This window comes from Felis catus, chromosome A2 (genome assembly GCF_018350175.1).
Source record: "Felis catus isolate Fca126 chromosome A2, F.catus_Fca126_mat1.0, whole genome shotgun sequence".
In the NCBI taxonomy this organism is placed as follows: Eukaryota; Metazoa; Chordata; class Mammalia; order Carnivora; family Felidae; genus Felis; species Felis catus.
Genome location: NC_058369.1, coordinates 141861696 through 141880708, shown reverse-complemented (window position 1 = coordinate 141880708; position 19013 = coordinate 141861696). Strand labels below are relative to the sequence as shown.

At 34.7% G+C, this 19013-nt stretch overlaps 1 protein-coding gene across 4 annotated transcripts in view; it reads left to right on the top strand.

Annotated features, from left to right (window-relative positions):
* The window catches only part of POT1 (protection of telomeres 1), an 80820-nt gene that overhangs the window by 10183 nt on the left and 51624 nt on the right, over positions 1 to 19013 (top strand). For all 4 annotated transcript variants that reach the window (XM_006929342.5, XM_006929341.5, XM_006929343.5 and 1 more), the window contains 4 exons: positions 3156 to 3247; positions 13975 to 14088; positions 14852 to 14899; positions 17510 to 17624. In XM_006929342.5, coding sequence (XP_006929404.2) covers positions 3156 to 3247; positions 13975 to 14088; positions 14852 to 14899; positions 17510 to 17624 — 369 coding nt within the window. The remainder of the gene's footprint in view (positions 1 to 3155; positions 3248 to 13974; positions 14089 to 14851; positions 14900 to 17509; positions 17625 to 19013) is intronic.

Sequence of the window (19013 nt, the reverse complement as noted above, 5' to 3'; positions counted from 1 at the left end):
TTTATTTCTTCCTTAAGTATTTGTAGAATTCATCAGTGAAGCCAGCTGTGCCTGGAAATCTCTATGGGAAACTTTTATTTTTTTTTTTTATTTATTTTTTTTTAAATTTTTTTTAATGTTTATTATTTTTGAGAGAGAGACAGAGACAGAGAGCAAGCAGGGGAGGGGCAGAGAGAGAGGGAGACACAGAATCGGAAGCAGGCTCCAGGCTCTGAGCCATCAGCCCAGAGCCCGACGCGGGGCTTGAACTCACAGACCGCGAGATCATGACCTGAGCCGTAGGCAGCCGCTCAACCGACTGAGCCACCCAGGCGCCCCAATGGGAAACTTTTAAACCCTATGTTCAATGTCTTCATTTTTTATGGGGCTTTTTGGGTTATCTTTTTTCCTTAAGTAATGTTGATAGTTTGTTTCTAAAGGAATTTTTCTGTTTCATCTTAGTTGTCAAGTATATTGGCATAAAGTTATTCCTAATATATTTTTGATATACTTTTAATGTTGGTATGATAGACTTTTAATGTAGTTATGTCCTGTTTCATTGATTCTCTCTTTCTATCATTTTTTTCCCCTGATCATTCTGGCTAGAGATTTGTTTTGTTGATCTTTAAAATCAACTTTTCATTGATTATTCTCTGTTTTTCAGTTTTCTGTAACAGTTTATTCATTTTAATCTGTTAACTCCACTCGGTATACTATTAACCTCTTTTTTTTTTTTAATGTTTTAAAATTTTTTAATTTTAAAAATCATTTTTTTATGTTTGTTTATTTTTGAGGCAGAGCGAGAGATAGAGTGCAAACCAGGGAGGGGCAGAGAGAGGGAGACACAGAATCTGAAGAGGACTCCAGGCTTCGAGCTGTCAGCACAGAGCCCGATGCAGGGCTCGAACTCACAAACTGTGAGATCATGACCTGAGCTGAAGTCTGATGCCCAACCAACTGAGCCACTCAGGCGCCCGAATTCTTTTTTTTTTTTTTTTAGTGTTTGTTTATTTTTGAGAGAGAGAGAAAGAGTGTGAGTGGAGGAGGGGCAGAGAAAGAGGGAGACACAGAATCCGAAGCAAGCTCCAGGCTCTGAGCTGTCAGCACAGACCCCAACGTGGGACTCAAACCCATGATCTGCAAGATCATGACCTGAGCCAAAGTTGGTCATTAACCGACTGAGCCACACAGGTGCCCCATAATTAACTTCTAATGTTATATTTTTCTTTTCTTTTTTTTTTTTTCAACGTTTTTATTTTATTTTTGGGACAGAGAGAGACAGAGCATGAACGAGGGAGGGGCAGAGAGAGAGGGAGACACAGAATCGGAAACAGGCTCCAGGCTCAGAGCCATCAGCCCAGAGCCTGACGCGGGGCTCGAACTCCCGCACCGCGAGATCGTGACCTGGCTGAAGTCAGACGCTTAACCGACTGCGCCACCCAGGCGCCCTAATGTCATATTTTTCTACTTTGAAAGTTCATTTTGAGATTTTTTTTGCATCTTCCATTTTCTCTTCATGTTCATGGCTGATAATTTTTTTTATTGGATGGATGCTTAGAATTTTATATTGTTTAATGTTGGGTTTATTTGCTATCCTTTAAATACTATTTGTCTTGATTTTAGGATATATTTAATTTTCTTAGAATCAGTTTGATTAGCTTTGTTGGGGTGTGTATAGAACAGCCTTTATCTTCAAGCTAATTTGGCCTTATCACTAAGAAAATACCCTTCCGACAACTCTATTCTAGGAATTCCAGAAATTAAGCTAGGGGTATTGCCTTATTTTCCTCTTCGAAGAGATTGCTCTCTGGGGTACTTGGGGCACTTGGGACACATGTTCAGTCCCACTTGGGCTCAGGTCATGATCTCACAGTTCATGGGTTCAAACCCCAAGTCAGGCTCTGCGCTGACAGCTGCTTCAGATTCTGTGTCTCCCTCTCTCTTTACCCCTCCCCCGCTCATGCTCTGTCTGTCTGTCTGTCTGTCTCTCTCTTTTAGAAATATTAAAAAAAGAAAGATCGCTTTCCTACACTTACTGTTGTCTGATACCTGAAAACTGTTGTTTCATATTTTTTTTTCTTAGTTTCCTAGTTGTTTTAAGATGAGAATAAATCCAGTCCTTATTAGTCCATGATGGCCAGAAACAGACCTCTGATAGGTCGTTTCAAATATTAACAAAGTGTGTTATATTTTGATTAGAAGCCACTATGTGTTTGAGAAACATTAGTGTTTCAATTTATGTATATACTTGCTTTGAGGAGTTGAAGAGGTAAGTGAAGGGAGGTAATGTGCAGCCATGTGTTAGTTATTTGACTGCTCGGTGCCACCAGATCTGACAGAGTAGCACACTCAACAGTTCTGACTCACACAGAGGGCTGTCAGTTTGGCAAAGGTCTTTCATGCACTGCATAGATTCAAAAAAATCTGAAATGATGGCAGTTTCTTGGAGTAGTTGAGTACTTGAAAGCTGATATGAATGAGACTTTCCTCAGATGGTATAACTGAGTCTTAGCATTTGGCCCTACCGCACTGGTTACAGGAGGTGACCTCTGGAGAATGCAGATTGTGCAGATTCTTTTCCAAAGCCTAGAAGATCCAAATGAGGTTACTTGTAGAATATTCATTCCTTATTTCCCAAGTAAATTTCATTTTCAGAGTCACAGGTACTTTGGTCTTTACACACACTCTATTCTTTTACTCTTCCATTTGTGAGTGTGGGAGGAGAAAATCACTTTTCTAGAATAAAACTTAATGTACTGACACTGTGGATTACTAGAAGTTCAGTAAAAGTGAACTGCTTTGGGGATGATATGTTATACAGTATAAAAATTGATTAATTGTTGTATTTCATTTCCTTTTATTACAGACATGGAAAATAAATAGAAAGTAGTTATTGTGTGCTGTTAATGTGATATTTATAGAAATTTATAAAATATATTCTAGTTGAAACTTGTTATAATTTTGATTTTGGTACCTAATAGCATTCTGTGCATTATTTTTGCAATACTTAAGGTTAACCTAAAAGTGAATGATAAAATTTTTAATTCTTCATAATTGCATTTTGAATTAACTATTGTTTTTAGAATACAGCTGTCATCAATTTTCTTGTGTGTGTAAAACTGCTGTATCTAATTAAATGTTTTGTTTTTTTTTTGTATGTGTGTTTCTCTTTGTAGAACAAGAAAATTCAGATTCAGACATCAACACCATCAATGTATTATTTTTTGGAAAATTAGCAAAGGACTGTGCAAAAGTTTTCTATGAAGGGGTAAACCATTTTCATATTACTTTATTGTTCTAGAAGTAGATTGAAAATTATTGATACTATATTCATCCTATAGATCTTTTTTTAATAGATTCATTATATATTTGTAGTTATGTAAAAAAATGATATTAAGCAACATCTTTAAAATTGCAACATTCTTAAGAGATTGTAAAATTTATCATTGACATAAAAAGTGACAAATTTTCCTCTCACTTCATTTTAATGTTTAATATTCAATATTGAATATAGTCAGTATTCAATATATATGTACATAATTAAAAATAATTCTTAATAACTAAAAAATAATATAAGCTATAACACTCTGTATTTTTGAGTTATTTTCTAATAATTGTTTCAAAATACATGCCTCCTAAATCCAACAAGATACTACCAAACTGAACCCAACGGCATATTAAAAGGAATTGACAATATGACCAAGTGGGATTTATCCTAAGAGTGCAATTTGATTCATCATACAGCAATCAATCCTTATAATACATCACATTAATAGAACAAAGGGAAAAAACAAATAGTTGTCTTAATTGATACACAAAAGGCATTTGGTAAAATCCTAAACCCTTTTATAATCAAAACACTCAGGAAACACCACGGGATAGAAGGGAAATCCTCAACACAATACAGGGCAATTGTGACAAACCCACAGCTAACACCAAACTCCGTGGTAAAGGAATCAAAGCTTCCCCCTAAGATTAGGAACAAAACAAGGTTGCTCATTTTACCACTGCTCTTCCATGTTCTACTGAAAGTTCTAGCCCCAAAACAAAAGGACAACTATTGTGTGTTTCCATTCATATGAATATGTGGAATAGGCAAATTCAGAGTCAGAAAGTAGATTAGCGGTTATCAGGGTCTGGGGATGGGAGGAGGGGATGGGGAGTTATTGCTTAATGGTTAAAGAATTTCTGTTTGGGATGATGAAAAGGTTTTGGAAATAGTGATGATGATTGCATGCATCGTGATTGTAATTAATGCCACTGAATTACACACTTAAAAATAGTTAAAATGGCAGAGCGCCTGAGTGGCTCAGTCGGTTAAGCGTCCGACTTTGACTTATGTCATGATTTCATGGCTTGTAGGTTCAAGCCCCGCGTCGGGCTCTGTGCTGACAGCTCAGAGCCTGGAGCCTCCTTTGGATTCTGTGTCTCCCTCTCTCTGCCCCTCTCCCGCTCTCTGTCTCTCTGTCAAAACTGAACAAATATTTTTTTAAAAAAGAGTGTTTTAGACCAGGAAATTGCAAGTACAAACACTCTGAAGTATGAGTGCATGTTCCAGATGCAGTAGGGGGTCAGACTGTCTAAATCCTAGCAGGTGTGACTGGGGCAAAACACTTAATTCCATTCAGCCTTTTTTATTTTAATCTTTAAAGATTAAAAAAATTCTTAAATTTTTTTTTTTTTTAATTTTTTTTTCAACGTTTTTTTATTTTATTTTTGGGACAGAGAGAGACAGAGCATGAACGGTGGAGGGGCAGAGAGAGAGGGAGACACAGAATCGGAAACAGGCTCCAGGCTCTGAGCCATCAGCCCAGAGCCTGACGCGGGGCTCGAACTCACGGACCGCGAGATCGTGACCTGGCTGAAGTCGGACGCTTAACCGTGTGCCACCCAGGCGCCCCCAAAATTTTTTTATTAAAAAAATCTCAAGTTAAACAATAAAAATTAATTTAAAAAAATCTTTAAACAAATCGTAAGATAGGGGTAATAATACCTACCTTTCTGGATTGTTGTTCGGATTAGAGATAAATGTGCCTACTGCTGGGAATAGGTGGGAACTCAGTACTGGCAGCTGTTGTTACGACTCTTTTTATCTTCTCTTACTGAAATTAGGTGCAGCCCCAATGAGGAAGAGCAGGGTGGAGAAAGGGCAACTGAGTCTGAGCCCCAGAGTGTGGCTTCCAGTTAATTACTGGATTTTGAGTAACCATTGATAATCTCCAGATAGACATTTAATCAAATATGAAATGAGAATGTTGGATTAGCTGTGAATTCTGAATCAGTCCGACATACAGTAGTTTCAGAAACTGGTGATGTATAAATAGTTCTGTGGACATGAGAAATGGTGCTATTTTGTAAAATCTGTCTTTGGAGTCTAGAATAAAGATCTATGTCAAGGAAACTGTAAGAAAATCTGCCTTTTTTTTTGTTTTTTTCTACAAGCATTTTGGGAATAGATTGCCAAACTCAAGTTTTGTCTTTTTTTGCTAAAGCTTCTGTGAAGAGGTGGTAAATCAGTTAATTTCTTCCTAATTTATAATGTGAAAGAAGGGAAGGAGAATCAGCATAGTGGTTTTTCCCTCCTGTGAAAAGTTGTTATTACATCACTGGTATATTTTAAAATCTTACTTTTAGAATTTAAGGAAATAAGGTATTTGCTGTGTAATTTATGTACTGAAACTCCTAGTACATTTCATCAGACTTTCTCTCAGAATGATAGCTAGAGTAATTTGGGGTACAGTTTTAAAAATTTGAGATGTATAGTTCTAATCTAGTTGATGTGGTACAGCAGAGTTCCAGAAGCAAATGTACTTAAAAGTGAAGTGTTACCTGACCGTCTGCTTTAGGCCGCTTAGGTAGGGTAGTAAGCAGTTGCTCTATATGGCTGTTTCGATAGAGCACTTTTGTGGGTGCCTCCAGTAAAGGCATGTTCTTCTTCTTCTTGCCCTTGAAGACATGACTTTATTTTGGCTTAGGTAAAATAATTAATATTCAGGATGGCAGTTCTAAAAAATTCAGTGCTTAAGATCTGAAATCATGCCATTTTTTAAGGGAGATATTCTTCAGAAATGATGAGGTGAAGGAGAAAGGAGAATATGGATGAAAGCGAGAATATTAAGTAGGTGTGTAACAAGGGAAGTTTCACTTATTTGGGGGAAAAAAAAACCTTACATATCCTTTTTCCTCTGAACTAGAAAATGGTATGTTACAGTACTTTGTTAGATAGGGAAAAATGAAACAATACTAGTTTGGTGACTAATTTGCATGTGAAACTAGCTTTAACAGATAATTTCTCTGGCTCTTCATCCTTGCAAAAACAAAACAAAAACAAATGCTGTTAATGCTTCCTCATTTTTTATGCTACTAGGTATGCATAGGCAAGTTTTGCTCTAATACATTGAATTAGTAATATTTAGTGTTCGTGGATTACAGGGGATATGAAATACATATGAAATGTAGTTTTATGCTCTTAATTCAGATGAACTCTTTCCATCTGCAAAGAGGTATACTTCTAACAGAGAGATTTTGGAGATTTCACACACCAGGGCCAGGAAATTATAGTCAGCTTCCTTTCAACTTGCTCAGATCATTAAAGTTGCCTTTGCTTTCTTCTCTCCTGATATTTTTTAATAAGTAAGACATTAAATTATCTGCTTTAAATTCCTGCTGCAGAGAAAAGACAATTTTAATGCATGATCAGGAGGGAGGCTCTATTATCTTTTTTAAAGAGTCAACTAGCTATTAAATTAAAGCCTACTTAATTTTTGTGAAAGGACCATTAGTTTGTAGATGAAGATGAGTATTCTAGGATGCAGAGATTTCCAGTGAGCCCCCAGCAGTGTATAGATCATCAGAAGATGCTTTTGAATCAACTAAATATGTATGTAAATGTACATGTGCCCCCCCCCCCCCCCAGAAGGCCATTTATAACTCATTCTGAGAGATCCATGAACCCACAGCCATTAAGAACTGCTTTTTAAGGGCAGAATTTCATATGATTCTATTATGGTATATAGTTGTGTTAATATTGAATTCTAATAGTAGTCAGTTATGTGACCACATTATACAGAAATGATAATGATTTGATATTAGAAATGAGTATCTTGTAAAAATCCTGTATTATTTTTAGAAGAATTTGTGAAAGTTAAGTGCTAACATGAATACAGTGTTTTACATTCTTAAATTCTTGGGGCGCCTGGGTGGCTCAGTCGGTTGGGCGTCCGACTTCAGCTCAGGTCATGATCTCGTGGTCCGTGAGTTCGAGCCCCGTGTCCGGCTCTGTGCTGACAGCTCAGAGCCTGGAGCCTGCTTCAGATTCTGTGTCTCCCTCTCTCTGACCCTCCCCCATTCATACTCTGTCTCTCTCTGTCTCAAAAATAAACATTTAAAAAAAATTCCTAGAAACATTTTTAAAAAACAATACAAAAGTGTATCTTTGAGGGAAATGTTCTGGGTAGAGTTTGTATGAGAAAAGTGTGTGTTATATTTTTTATGTATACATTTAAAAAATTATTTTACTTAAGTGTATGGATCTCTGTCTTATACTTCCTCTTTACTCCAAGGGTGTTTCTGTGACTGTGTGCACATGCATGTGTGTTTATGTTTTTGTAAAGGGGTGGTTTAGAACTTTTAAAGAGGTTTTCTGGCTAGCATAGTTGGTTGCCTTGAAGTACAATGATATAAAGAAATTGTAAATATTGATTTCTAGTGATTTAAGGAAAATGAACTTCGGTGTCATCTGTTTTTTATTTTACATAGTTCAATAGCCAATGATAATGGCTATACTTAGGAGACTCTTAGCTAGATTTTGCTTAAGAAGTACGTAATAGAAAACATTTTTTCTTTTTCAGACATTTGTGATAGCCAGCTTCTATTGTTTAGTGTTTTTTTTTTCCTAATCCTTTTATTTAGGATATTAAATTTGTATGGAATTTTATGGATTACAAAGTGCTTCTATATATGTTTATCATTTGAACTCTTAATAACCCTCTGTGGTAAGGGTCATCATAGTTTTAAGAAGATAACCACTGTGAAGCTAAGATTTGTTACAGGACTTGTAGTAGTAAGTGGAGACATGACTCTATCTCCACGACTGTATTCTTTTCTTGCCTCAGGAAGATCATGTGGACTTGGGTTAAATCTTGTAAATATTTGGTTTAGAAGATTGTGTTTTTCTTGTCTGGTCATGGTTTTATTTATTTTTATTTTTTTTAATGTTTATTTATTTTTGAGACAGAGAGAGACAGAGCATGAACAGGGGAGGGTCAGAGAGAGGGAGACACAGAATCTGAAACGGGCTCCAGGCTCTGAGCTGTCAGCACAGAGCCCGACGCGGGGCTCGAACTCACGGACCGTGAGATCATGACCTGAGCCGAAGTCGGACGCTTAACCAACTGCCACCCAGGCGCCCCATGGTCATGGGTTTAAAAAACATTCAAGTGCTATGGAAGGGTATAACCGGGAAAGCCAAAGCTGCCCCTTTCCCAGTGCCTAGTCCCTTTGTTAGATAAAACCACCACTGTGCTGCTTCTCCTTTCATCTTTCCAGCTGTCCTGTATGTGTACAGTTATGTGTATACTTCTGTATGTGTGTATCTGTGTGTGCACACAGATGAGCTCGTATATGCACATTTTTCATCAAGTGACAATATTATTCATGTTTTGTGAGTTCCTTTATTTTACAACATATCTTAGACATCTTTAGAGAAGAAGGGTTTTAAAAATAAATACATGGTATTAAATATTAGAGGTCTAGATTTTATATTTTATTTTATTCTATTCTATTCTATTATTTTATTTTATTTTCATTTAACTTTGAGAGAGAGTGAGAGCACGAGCAGGAGAGCAGCAGAGAGAGAGAGAGAGAGAGGGAGAAGAGAATCCCAAGCAGGCTCTATGCTGTCATCACGGAGCCCGACACAGTGCCCAATCCCACCAACTGTAAGATCATGCATGACCTAAGCTGAAATCAAGAGCTGGTCGCTCAACCGACTGAGCCACCCAGATGCCTGGATCTGTTTATATTTTAAAGACATTTTCATCTTTCTTCTTTAAGTTTTTTTAATTAAATTCCTATTTGGAAACAAAAGAGTTCTAATATAATGGATTAGCAGAACATGGGCAATGCATCTACAAAACATGCACAGTGTATGAGATATTAGTATTTTACCTAACTGGCATATGAAAGGTGTTTTCTGCAGTTGAAATATATTTTAAACAGGTATTCATTAAAATAGAATAGAACTACACTAGCTAATTAGTACTTGTCAGATAACAGAGGATGTTAATGATAAGTCAGAGTTTCTCCTTTTTAAAGTACAATGGTGAGAAGTCTGAGGTCACAGTTTACTTTAAAATCTTTCTGGGTTTAAATTCATGAATGCTGATCATTTGGGAGGTCTAATTAGGCTATTTATTTTAGAGTTTGTAGTATTAAGGTTAAAAATTGTTGAAAATCAAAAGTAAAACTTTTTGCATAAAAGAATGGATTTTCTAATTCAATTCTTAAGCCTTTCTCATTTGTCACTTGCTTATTCCCTTAAGGTTAGCTCCATATTTGATTACAACAAAAATCCTAAAACATTAAAATGAATTTTAACAAAACTATAATCCTTGCTTTGCTAAACTAATGATACATTTTGTAGGAATACACATACAGTAACTGAACCTCTCTCCATTTGAGGCATTTTTTTTGAGTTTAAGCTTTCCTTTAAAGTGAGATTTAACATTTAATATATGCATATAAAATATGAGGAAAGACTTTCAAAGTATTTTGAAAGTTAAAAAAAATTTTGTCACAAAACCATCAGAATTATAGATGTTTATCAGTACATTGTTTATCCATCCCTGTGAGATTTAGTTCTGAAAGATGTAGAATAGTGAGGAGATCGGGATTCTTGTCTTAATCTACAACTTGTTAGCTGGATGTGACCTTAGACTTATCCTCTCTGGTCCTTATTTTCTTATCTGAAAAATGAACATGTTTGAGTATATGATCTCTAAAGTCCTGTTTTCAGTCGTGAGATGCTAAGATTCTATGCAGTAAGTTTTGTAGTACTTGCACAGTTTATTTAATGAGGGTTTTATATATATATCTCCCTCCCCCACCACGTATTTGATTATTCATTTAGTTGTCCAAACACTTGAGTGTTTTTGGTCTTCTGTACCAGATGTCAGAAACATCTTAACTGAATAAGAGGGTTATGGACCTTGCATCGTGGGAAGGTGCTCAGTGGAGTAGAGGGATTTAAACAACTGTTATGTGATTATTTTATCCAGATACGATACATAACTAAGAAGATTGAGTAGTAGAATGGGAAAAGTAACAGAAAGAAGGAAGGTGGGTACCAAGAGAGTGGGTTAGTCAGAAAGAACAGCGTATACAAAGGCCCTGAGTGAGGATCTTGGAATATTCAAGTATCATGAGAAGGCAGAATTCCAGAGTGGGTCACAACAATATATGGCTGGTGAGATGGTGGGCATCCGATCATATAGTGGTTTGTAAACCATTTAAAGATTTTGGGTTTTATGCCAATCTGACGTATATTACTTCCAATTAAGTTCTTGGCATTATGTGACCAAATGGATGTTAATGCTCATGAAATATGTGTTTTATATTAGAAAAACATTTTCTGTCAGTCACTACCCTACCAATGACGTCAGATTCCTGGCTTCTCCCTGTACTCTTTCCTTCTTTAATGGTGTTTTGAGGTATGGTAACAAGATTTGCAAGGTCACTATAGTAAAAATTACTTACTTCCTGTTAAATAAGTGTTTTTCTTTTTGGACTATCAATTTTTTCATATTTTCTCTGTCCATTTTCTACTCAGTAAGTGTAAAAGCTTGAGAATTTTGGATATACCATCTATTAAAACTTAGCAAATTAATTCACTAGTCTTGTAGTTTACATTTTTGTTAGTCACATATTAATTTCTCATTCCACCACTGATTATAAGATATTGGCATATAAAAATCACATTTGTTAATATGCAAATAAGTTGTCTGATTTTTTTTTTTCTTTTTAGGTTTACTGTTGATTATTAAAAAACACTTCTTGATGTTAAAAAACACCTGTGCTGATTTCATTGATTTTTCTGTGAAACTGGTTTGCAGTAGATGTATTCTTATTGGCTAAACGCAAAAGGAAATTGTTTAATAACAAAGGCTCACTCCTTTTAAGGCACTGTGAGAGAGTAGGTCACACACAAAAGGGAAATGACCCACTTGTTGATATCTGAGTATCCTGAGTAGGTTAAAAGATTTCAGGTATACCAAATGTGTTTTTATTTTTAGCGTGTTCATGCACAGATACTGATAAAGCCTTACCACTTTAAGTCATATGGTATTCTCAGGCTGGCTGCCTCCTAATACTTTTTTCAGCAGATGGAGATAAATACCTGCTTTGTATATCAGTATACACTCTTAGCACTGAACTGTGTAATTCCTATTCTTGTTTGAATGGCTTCCGTATGCTCTTTTCAGAAGCTTAGAAATTAGAACAATGCATATTAAATCTCATTTTCAGCTCAATCTAATGAATGTTTATACAAACTAATACTGCCTATTACATGTTTATCTTTCTTATCCTCTGTGCATTTGAATTCATTTAAAAGCTATTATGATTTGTAATTCATGGGAACTGGATTCTAAGAACTGTTCATTTTTTCCCCTCTTTTGTTTAGATTTGTACTTTAATTTTACCAGTATTAATTAATTTATTTAACATATACTCTTTTGAGCACTCGCTATGAACAGAAGCCCCTTCAGTCGCTTGTATGGGATATGTAGGTAGATAAGACATTCTTAGTCCCAGGGATCTTACAGACTTCTAAGAGCATTACAAACATTAAGAAATCTTTGTAAATAACACACAAGTGAAAAAAAAATTAAAATACTGCCTAAGTTGAGTTCAGAAGAAGGGAGAATTTTTTTTTCTCAGACAATCTAGGATAGACCACATAAGAAAAGAAGCATTTACAGTCCAGGCTTTAAAAGATAGATAGGATCAGCCATATGCAAAAGAGAACAATGCTATTTATTATTAGTGGCGGCTCAGGATAAGCAAAGAATGTATGTGAAAAAGCTGTAGGCATATAAGAGAATCTGATTTGTGTAGTATTGTATAGACGTATCTGGAAATAAAACAGGCCACGTTGGTGGGGATGAGATCTCTGAGGGCCTTTAGCAGTCTGTGTGTGTGTATATACATATATTCAAGTATAAGTTCATCTTTATAAATATAGTAAATAAACACATTGTTTTTCTTTCCTTAAAGAATTTTGGTTGTTATTCTATGTTGATTTTGTACTAGAAGAAAAGTTTTCTTGTAACCTTTTACTGAATTGTATTGCTAATGTTAAAGTAGAATTACTTTTGAAAAATTTTTTCTTATGAATGCTAATGTCCTGCTTTTAATGATATATTCTATGTAAAATGTTTTTGTTATTAAATATTCATTATTCTTAACAAGTTTATACATAAAAATAGAAAAATATTCATCGGTAGCACTAACACTTGTATTTAGTAGATTTCTTTTCATATAATATTTAAGATATTTTCAAGTAAAATAGCAAAGGACATGAGATAGGTTAGTTTTTGTGCTTTTAAGAGAATTTAGAACTGATAAATCAATGATTCCCTACTTCTGTGTATCTTCCTGTATTAGTTTGATTAAACAACTTTAAATCTTAGACTAAAGTCGTAAGTTTTCATTTAAATCAGAATATATTGGTCTGAAGTAAGTTGAAAGCATTGCATATTTTTCAGTTTATAAAAGTAATTTATTCCAGAAGCGATCTTACTGCTTATTTTATTTCCCATTAAAACTGCCTAAAAACATGGTAAAAACATAAAGAATATTCAGTGAGGATAATTTTCTCCCATTTAACTATGAAGAGTTGTGTTTATTTAGCATTATCAACACAGACAATTATGTTTGCAGTCTCATGTAAAGAATGGAAAAAATGCAGAAATTTTCAGACTTAAAATATCTGAATAGAGCTAGAGATCTTAGAAAGGCAATATAAGGTCCATACTTTGATTCAGTTTGTTCATGGAGGGCCTACTTTGGGCCAAGCTCTATAAATACAGAGCAGAATAACACATGACCCCTGTCTTCAAGGTGTTCACAGCCTTGTTTAATAGGTCTAAGTAGAGAATCCTGGGATTGACACGGGACCCTTTCTTGTATGTACAAAGCAAAAGTCAGTAATGCAGGCTTCCATTTGGTGGAAATTAAGATTATTGAAGGAAGCTGCCTGAAGCCCAGGAGTTTTTATGTATCTTCAGATTTTCGTGTTAAAATTAGAAGAGTAGAATAATATACATAATGCATAAATATAAAACATGTTGAGTGTATATGTTCCAGTATTTAGAAAATGAGGCGGTTTAACTAAAGAATGAGAGAGGCAGGAATGAATGGGAATTGGCTTCTTATTACTATTATAAACCTAAGTAGAAAGAAAATATTTTTTTCATATTAGTATATAAATGAAAATTTCTTATTTATTTTCATATTCTGGATTTATACGTACATACATTAGCTTTTTGACAGTGTGGAGTTTTTGCACTAATGAAATGTCTTTCTCAATGTAGTCTCTCAACTCTGATATTTAGTTTCATTTAAATTTCATTCTTATTACTCTTGGATCATCTCTTGTCTCTTCATTATTTGTGCAAACTTATACAAATTGAGGTAAGCATTGATTTGTGAACTCTCACTAAATAGCAATTTTCAAGTGATTTAGTTGGTGTTTTCCTGGTCCATGAATTAGGACATTGCACTAGTCTATGGCTACATTGTTGATGCCCTTTCAGAGGAAATGATAGTCTCAATCTTATATTCAGAAAACATTAAACATATGTAGGCTAACCTATAAAAAGTTTTCCATTTTATAGAAATCATTCCTGTTTTTAAATAATAATAAAAATAAAAATTTATATGACATTCAGAATTACAGATACTTTGATGATTTAAAACCATTTTTTTTCTATGTAGGACACCATTGCAGTGGCTGGATTTTCTGTCTTGTCAGCGTCTTCATCTACAGGCAGAGATGGTAAACATTGCTTATTTTTGAAAGCATTTGAGGACTTCAGATCAACTGTTTATGTAAGTGTGTAATTTTTAGTCTAATCATATCATGAGTTGAGGTGATGGAATAGGAGTAGTATTTCTATAAATCTGTAGATAAACAATTTAGTCTGAATTTTGTTAATTAAATATTTTAAGTTTAAAAAATAGAAATTCTTTTATTGGCTTTATGTTTAGAATCACTCCAGGTAGAAAAGAAAGATCCTTTAAAGTTAATTATTTATTAATGGAATTTTTAAAACTTCATAGGTACTCTAGACCTGATATTATTCTTTGCAGTTATACCATCAGACTCTTGATGGTGTACTTGATTTTGCTTTAAATTTATCAAGTGCTCCTTTTTAGGTAAAACTGATTTCCATTTATCGTACTCTTTATGAAGATGCCCATTCTCTACCTCCTGCTTCACCCCTCCCTCCACAGCCTCTCTTGTGTGTGCACACACACAGAGACTACCTGTTTGGTCAAGGCTGTCAGAGAAGTACAGTTGGGCCAAGCCATGTGCCTGCAGGCCACTGTCTGCCTGTTTTCTCTGGTGTCTGGAAGGGCCTTGTATAGGCTGGGGGGGGGGGGGTCCTGTGATATTTCAAATTGATAAATTAGACTTAAGCTAAGCTTAGACAACTTTACATGTGTCAGTCTTAATTTGTAAGACATAATTTTATGCTATTCTAGTGAATTTGAATATTATACAGTTAAGTGTGTAGCTTTATTGCAATTAAAGGTCTACAATCACATTGGAGGTTATTTGTATACAAGTAAATCCTCTTTCTGTTTTCAGGTTTATGTTAAATCCGTAAGAGATTTTTCTACAGAATCAATGTCTTTGGTAAGATGACATGCAGTTTAATATAGAGTATGCACACACCTCCCATTCACACACACATAAAAATGCACACATGTATATGCATACATATATGTATTTTTTTGATCCACTTTACAGTCTGATTTTAAAATACTATCAATACAGTGGGAAAACATAATCTCTACATTTTTGATATCTAATAATGTTAAATTTGAGTTATGTATTTACCTGGTAATTAATACCTGGTTGTTCTATTGTCTGGACTATCTACTGATATTTTGCATAAGCTACATATACAAGAAAATTAAAATGGAAAAGAAGTTTTATTGTGTGAAGATAATGGGATAAATACTCCCCACCACCCCTGCACCCCGAGAGAGATTAAGAGAGAGAGAGAGAATTTATCTTAGCACAGAGCCCAATGTGGGGCTTGATCCCATGACCTGAGCAGAAACCGAGTTGGACGCTCAACTGATTGGGCCACCCAGGTGCCCCCATCCATCCATCCATCCATCCATCCATCCATCCATTTATTTATTTATTTATTTATTGTATATTTTTTATTAGATTAGTACTATTTTCAAACCTCAGGCAAATTCTTTTGTTTCATCATCAGCTATATTTATAAGCAGATTATCAGGTGCCAAGTTGCGATTTGACAAATAATTTAATTTAAATTTTTTTTATTTAAAAATTTTTTTCTTTAACGTTTATTTATTTTTGAGAGAGAGAGGTAGAGCACAAGCAGGGGAGGGGCAGAGAGAGGAGGAGACACAGAATCCGAAGCAGGCTCCGGCTCTGAGGTTTCAGCACAGAGCCTGACACGGGGCTCAGACCCACAAACCATGAGATCCTGACCTAAGCCGAAGTCAGACACTTAACTGACTGAGCCACCCAGGGGCCCCTAATTTTAAGGATTTTATTATACTTGTGATACATTTTTTATTTTTATTTTTTTTAGTATTTTATAAAATGTTACAGCTGTAGGAAAGTTCCCATTTTTATATGTGAGGTACATGTAGCTGAGTGAGACTGGATAAAAGGTAATATATTGATGAAGTTTAATGTAAAGTTTACCTTCTACCTGTGTTCTTAAACCTTTTGTTTCTAATGGACAGAGTGCAGGGACTTTGTTTTAGTTACCAATGATTATGGGGTATAGATTTTATATTCTGAATAATACTATATGGTAGAATAATTTAAATTTGTTATTTAGGGAAACGGTAACCAATTAAAGGGTCGATATGCTTTTTTAAAAGCATGAATTAGCCCCAAGTATTAGTATTTGTGAAAATTGTTTTAAATTGCTTAGCTTCAAATATTTGATGCATTCATGAGCCTGTATATAAGGAAGAAGTAAAAGAGCCTCTGAAATTGGCAAAATGCTTTTTCAGAGAGCCCAGGTATTCTGAACTCTTCAAATATAACTTAGATGCTGTACACAATATACTGGCTGCTTTACATGGAAAGTCAAATTATATAATCAAGAAGTTGTTTGTTGTCCATGAATTAACAAGCACATTACAGGGATGGCCAGAATGGTTGATGTCATTGAGCTGTGCTGGCATACCCCATTCATCTATACGTTAGGGAAATAACTTTTGAAGATAATATCTTGGGTCTAGTTATTTTGTCAGCTGAGCACATACCTTCTCTTTTCTGTCCCGTATGCTGATCATTATTTTTCTTTCATCATTGATGGGCTACACCTTTTTCTCTATCAAGGTTTGATGAGATTTCTAAGCGCTGCCTTTTCTTGTGTTTGAACTGAGATATCAGTTTCCTTGAAAAAGTCAATTAACTTGTTTTGATTTGATTTTTAAAAGTTTAACTCAGTAGTGTGGTAGATAACCTTATTTCCAGTTGTGGATAGGATGGATGGGTGATGGGACTAGATGTCTGACTGCTTTTAAGGATTATTTTACTAATACGCAGACATGTCCTTATAAATCAGTTTCCCTTTTCTTTCTAAACTTCTGTGCAATTATTAAAGAAAACTTTTGTTTCTATTATTATCATTAAAAAATTTTTTTTAAGTTTATTTATTTTGAGAGAGACAGAGACAGTGTGAGTGGAGGAGGGGCAGAGAGATAGGGAGAGAAAGAATCCCTGGCAGGCTCCATGCTGCCAGCACAGAGCCGGATGGGCTTGAACTCACAAAACCGTGAGATCATGACCTGAGCCCAAACCAAGAGTCGTATGCTTAACTGACTGAGCCACCCAGGTGCCCCTCTGTTGTTACCATTTTTAATGTCTTTATACCATTTATAATGAAAACCTGGCTTTATTTAGGCCTAAGTAAAACCTTTATAGTGTATAGGAAAAGAAAAATGAAATACATATCACAAGTTTTGTTATTACTTAAGATTAAAATCCAGAACCCAAATCTCTTAAACTGCATTTCTTAGAATTGTATACAAATTGCATTATTTATAATCAAAGTTCTTTCTAAGAAAAACTGGGTGGTTTATATAGTAACCTTTATAAACTGTGTATATCCTTTTTTTCAGGCTATAGCCTCTTTTTAGACACTTAAAAGGAAAAAAAATGCAATTAGATGGATTTGTTAATTTAAAATTTTAATCAAAACATCATTCTAAACACTATATATATTTACTGTCTTCTCTTTCTTAGGTTCCAACAACACATTATATATATACACCCCTGAATCAACTTAAGGGTGGTACAATCGTCAATGTCTATGGTGTTGTCAAGTTCTTTAAGCCTCCATATCTAAGCAAAGGAACTGGTAGGTATTAAAATTAGCGAAGATTTTAATGGACTGGAACTACTTTATTGGTTTCAGAAACATAGCTCCTTCAGTACCCTAAGTCTTAGAAGCTCAGTTCTGATTTATAATTGCCACACAACATGGGTGCATATGTTTTGGCTTGGCTGCTTTGTAAAATAAGTATGGTCTTAAGATTCCGAAGACTAAGTTAAGAAAAGGATGCTAAGGGGCGTCTGACTGGCTCAGTTAGAAGAGCATGTGGCTCTTGATCTTGGGGTTGTGAGTTTGAGCCCCATGTGGGGTATGGAGATTACTTAAATAAATAAAACTTAAAAAAAAAAAAGATGCTAACCTGCAACATGACAGCATATGAAAGTATAAAATAGGCTAGGAAAGGTAACTATATAAACAAATATAGAATATTTTAATACTGTACCCCTGGTATATAAATCACTTCTAATTCTGGTTATAGAATTTAAAAAAGACAAAAGTATAAAAAAAAACTGCCTGTAAGCATTTTAATGAATACACAATATAAAAAGATACAAATTATAGCATAAAGTGTATGTGAGGAGGAGTAGAAGTATAGTTTTTGTATGTGGTATTATCAGCTTAAGATAGGTTGTTGTAACTGTAAGATGTTTTATGTAAACTCCATGGTCACCACAAAGAAAATACCTGCAAAAGGAAATGAGAAAGAAATCAGAGTATGTCACTACACACAAAAAAATCAATGAAATACAAAGGAGGACAAAAGTGCTACAAGACAGAGAACAGTTACCAAAATGGCAGTAATGAGACCTTTCCTATCCATAATTACTTTAAATGTAAAAAAAAAAATTAAACACCCCAAAGACATAGTACTTTGGTGGTTTTTGAAGATAATTAAGGTTAAAAAAAAAAAAAAGATAATTGAGGAATAAGCTAATTAATTCTGTATAGTAATACAAGCTTTTAAACAGAATTACATAGAAAAGAATAAAAAAACATGGATTTCAGTTTTCTGAGAGTTAATATGGTGAACACACCATTACACCTTTACCTTGGTTTAATTCAATTTGACTAAATTTAACAGTCATTAATCCATTTAATCTGAAACAACATTTGTAAAAGGCATCATTATTTATGTATCATTCAGAAAGCTCTGCCAGTTGAGTTATGCTTCACTGTCCATTGTAAGATGTAGCCGTATTTTAGAGATGTTAAAAACGCAAAATGGTGTTGTTGATGAAATCCTGTCTTTATCTGCTGCATGCCCGCCCCTGTGGCTCATGCTTGGAGACACAAAGATGTTCTCGTTGAGTTCATATTTACAAACTACTTTATTAAATTACACATATGTACATTTTATTATTGTGGAGTGAACTTGAAGTGTACTCTTTCGTGGGGAGATGGGAGAAACCTCTT